The sequence below is a fragment of the Oryzias melastigma genome, unplaced genomic scaffold, assembly GCF_002922805.2.
Source record: "Oryzias melastigma strain HK-1 unplaced genomic scaffold, ASM292280v2 sc00595, whole genome shotgun sequence".
Classification (NCBI taxonomy): Eukaryota; Metazoa; Chordata; class Actinopteri; order Beloniformes; family Adrianichthyidae; genus Oryzias; species Oryzias melastigma.
The window spans coordinates 18,638-21,626 of NW_023417187.1; the positions used below are offsets into that span (position 1 = coordinate 18,638).

General features: G+C 39.2%; 1 protein-coding gene across 1 annotated transcript in view; it reads right to left on the reverse strand.

The window, feature by feature from the left end:
- LOC112139167 (gastrula zinc finger protein XlCGF57.1-like) overlaps positions 1–1,834 on the reverse strand; it is a gene marked incomplete at its 5' end in the record, with an annotated part of 13,791 nt that extends 11,957 nt beyond the window's left edge. Inside the window, one exon of the mRNA XM_024261861.2 lies at positions 1,781–1,834. Within this exon, the coding sequence (XP_024117629.2) occupies positions 1,781–1,834 (54 nt within the window). The remainder of the gene's footprint in view (positions 1–1,780) is intronic.
- Positions 1,835–2,989: the final 1,155 nt, after the last annotated feature.

Here is a 2,989-nt window from a genome sequence, read left to right on the forward strand (position 1 = left end):
ACCTGTCCAGGGTGTACCCCGCCTTCGCCCATCAGTAGCCGGGTTAGGCTCCGGCGCCCCCGCGACCCCGAAAGGGAGGAAGCGGTCAAGAAGATGGATGGATGGAACATTTATAGATTTTTATTGTTAATCTTGGTTTGGTAGTATTTGTTTATATTTAAGTATGGGGATTATTTTAGTATATATATATATTAGGGCTAGGAATCACTGGATACCTCACGATACGATACGATACGCGATACATGGCTCACAATATCGATAATATCACAATACAGCGATGATTGGTAAAAATTCTCTATAATAACTAACATTATGTCGAAGAACATGTTTTTTGGGAAAATATATCCATATTTATCTTTTTTAGCTTAAACACAATTATAATAAACAAGTTTTCTTGTTTTGTGCAACAAATTATAGACACTTTGTGCAACATTGCTGAAATCAGTAAAACTATGTCTTTGACGAGCATTGACAACAACTGAATTGGAATTATCTGTCAGATTATGTTAACAATAGTAAACATGATCAGCAGTGACACTACTTAGTACAGAATTGTTGTAAACAGAACAAAAATTAAATAAGTCAAGTGGCGACAGCTATCTACCTCCAAAAGAACGTCACACCAAAGGATGATCAATATAATGTTTTACAATCTCTCAAATTTGACCTAATTTTTTGTACACTTTTCCCTCACTTGAAAAGGGCTGAGCATCCAAAACTGAAGGCTGATTTACTCAGACTGTTACTTGAGATTATTTTTCCAATCTTTAACATTTTTCTATTTGGTCAGTCAGAAGTCAATAAGGAAACACCCTAAAACACACATAATAATGGAAATAAATATAATTTTAAGCCCTTCAATTAATTAGAAAACTCCCTAATTTTACAGTGAATTCATGTACTTTATTTTAATTACATTTAAAATTAAGTTCATAAATCAAATCCTGCTTTTTTATTTAAGTATTACTTTAAATTAACATTAGCAACAAGTAATTACATTGTTTGAAAACGTCACATTATAAATTTACCAAAGTTACACCGTACAGCAGCAGGTTAAACATTGAAGTGCATGAAAACGTAAATTCCGACGGTACCTGAAGTACACAAACAACTGCGAAGCGCGCGCCCAGTTCCCACATTAAACAGGAAGTAAGTGATCGCTGTCATTCTAGCGCTCAGACAAACTCACTTCTTACCGGGTGGATCTCCTACAGATGGATGATAAATGCTGACAGGTAGACATGCTTCACACACGTGCTACAGAGCCTCAATCTCACCGGTGCTTCTTTCGAACGAGCGTGTGCATCGCTATTAAAAGTCAGATGCAGCGCGCCAATCTGCGCAATAGTTCCGCCGCGTGACTCAGACGCTCAGCGCTAAAACCTCTTAAATGAAAATATAATATCGATACTTGGTGAGAACCCATCCAGAATCGATTGCAGGACTAAATATCACGATATCGATATTTTGGCACACCCCTAATATATATGCACTAATATATATATATATATATATATATATATATATATATATATATATATATATATATTGCTTAGCCTTTTGCTTTGGATTTTAATGTTCTAAATGGAAAAAGATAATTTGGAAATTTGCAAATAAAAAGTTGAGAACAAAATCTTGCTTTGTCCAGTTCATTATAAACGGTCAATGGGTTCTGGGGATGATGAGGACCGCAGAGTTCTGGACCAGTTCCAGAAACAGTCATGGGTCCACTAGAACCTGGATCCGAATGTTCTGGAAGATGAAGAAGAAGTGAACATACCTATGTGGTGGAGCTGAAGCTGTGGTTTCCAGCAGATATCCAGCAGTCTGCGCTGACGACAGAGCTCCTGCTCGTACTGGACGATGGTTCCTTCACAGAGTCTGAAGATTTCTTCAGCAGCAGCAGCGAGTCGCTCGCTGATCAACTCTCTCAGAGACTGAAGGGAAGACATGGTTCCTGCAGCTGCAGAAGATCTTCAGCTCCAACAAACACCAAAGTCCTCTGAACAGCAGCAGCTCCGATCATCTGCTAGTCTCACAATCACAGCCACGTTGTCTTTACGTTCAACACGAATTCACTCATTTACGACACTTTGAGAAATGCTTCGAGTTCAGACACGAACTACGTATTATCCTTTCTGTCCAAAAACGTCTGAACAAAGCACCACGTTCCTCCTAACACAAGCTAACGCATCTAGCCTGCTAGCGAAGCCTCGATCTGTTTACTTCCGGGTCATAGGAGGAACATCATTCGAAACGAACTCAAAACTAAACCCAGACTCCTAAAAATGCTGAAAATTAAAATAAAATAAAAAGTGAGAATGCTATTTTACGTTTTTATGATTTTAAGAGAATGAGTTTTAGTTTTTAATTATTTGTGTGTGACGTTCATCTTCTGACCCGGAAGTAAACAGAACAAGGCCGCGCTAGCAGGCTAGCTGCGTTAGCTTGTGTTGAGACGACGGCGGTGTTTTGTTTGGACGTTTGTGAGGTTTCTGAAGAGATGTACCGATACGTGGTTCGGTTCCGAACAATCCACTTTAGCTAAAGTGTCGTAAATGAGTGAATACGTGTTGAACGTAAAGACAACGTGGCTGTGATTGTGAGACTAGCAGATGATCGGAGCTGCTGCTGTTCAGAGGACTTTGGTGTTTGTTGGAGCTGAAGATCTTCTGCAGCTGCAGGAACCATGTCTTCATTTGATCAGAAAGAGTCTGTCAGAGAACAACTTTCTGCTGCTGAAGAAACCTTCAGACTCTGTGAAGGAACCATCGTCCAGAATGAGAATGAGGAGCTCTGTGGTCAGCGCAGACTGCTGGATATCACCTGGAACCCGCAGCTTCAGCTCTACGTTGCAGGTATGTTGTTCACTGCATCCTTTTTTTTTAAGAACTTTATTGAACATCATACAAATTATAACTGTAAGCAGTCCGTAAACGATCAATAACTAATGTCATCTGTCAATCAGAAATCAATTAGAATCTACAGA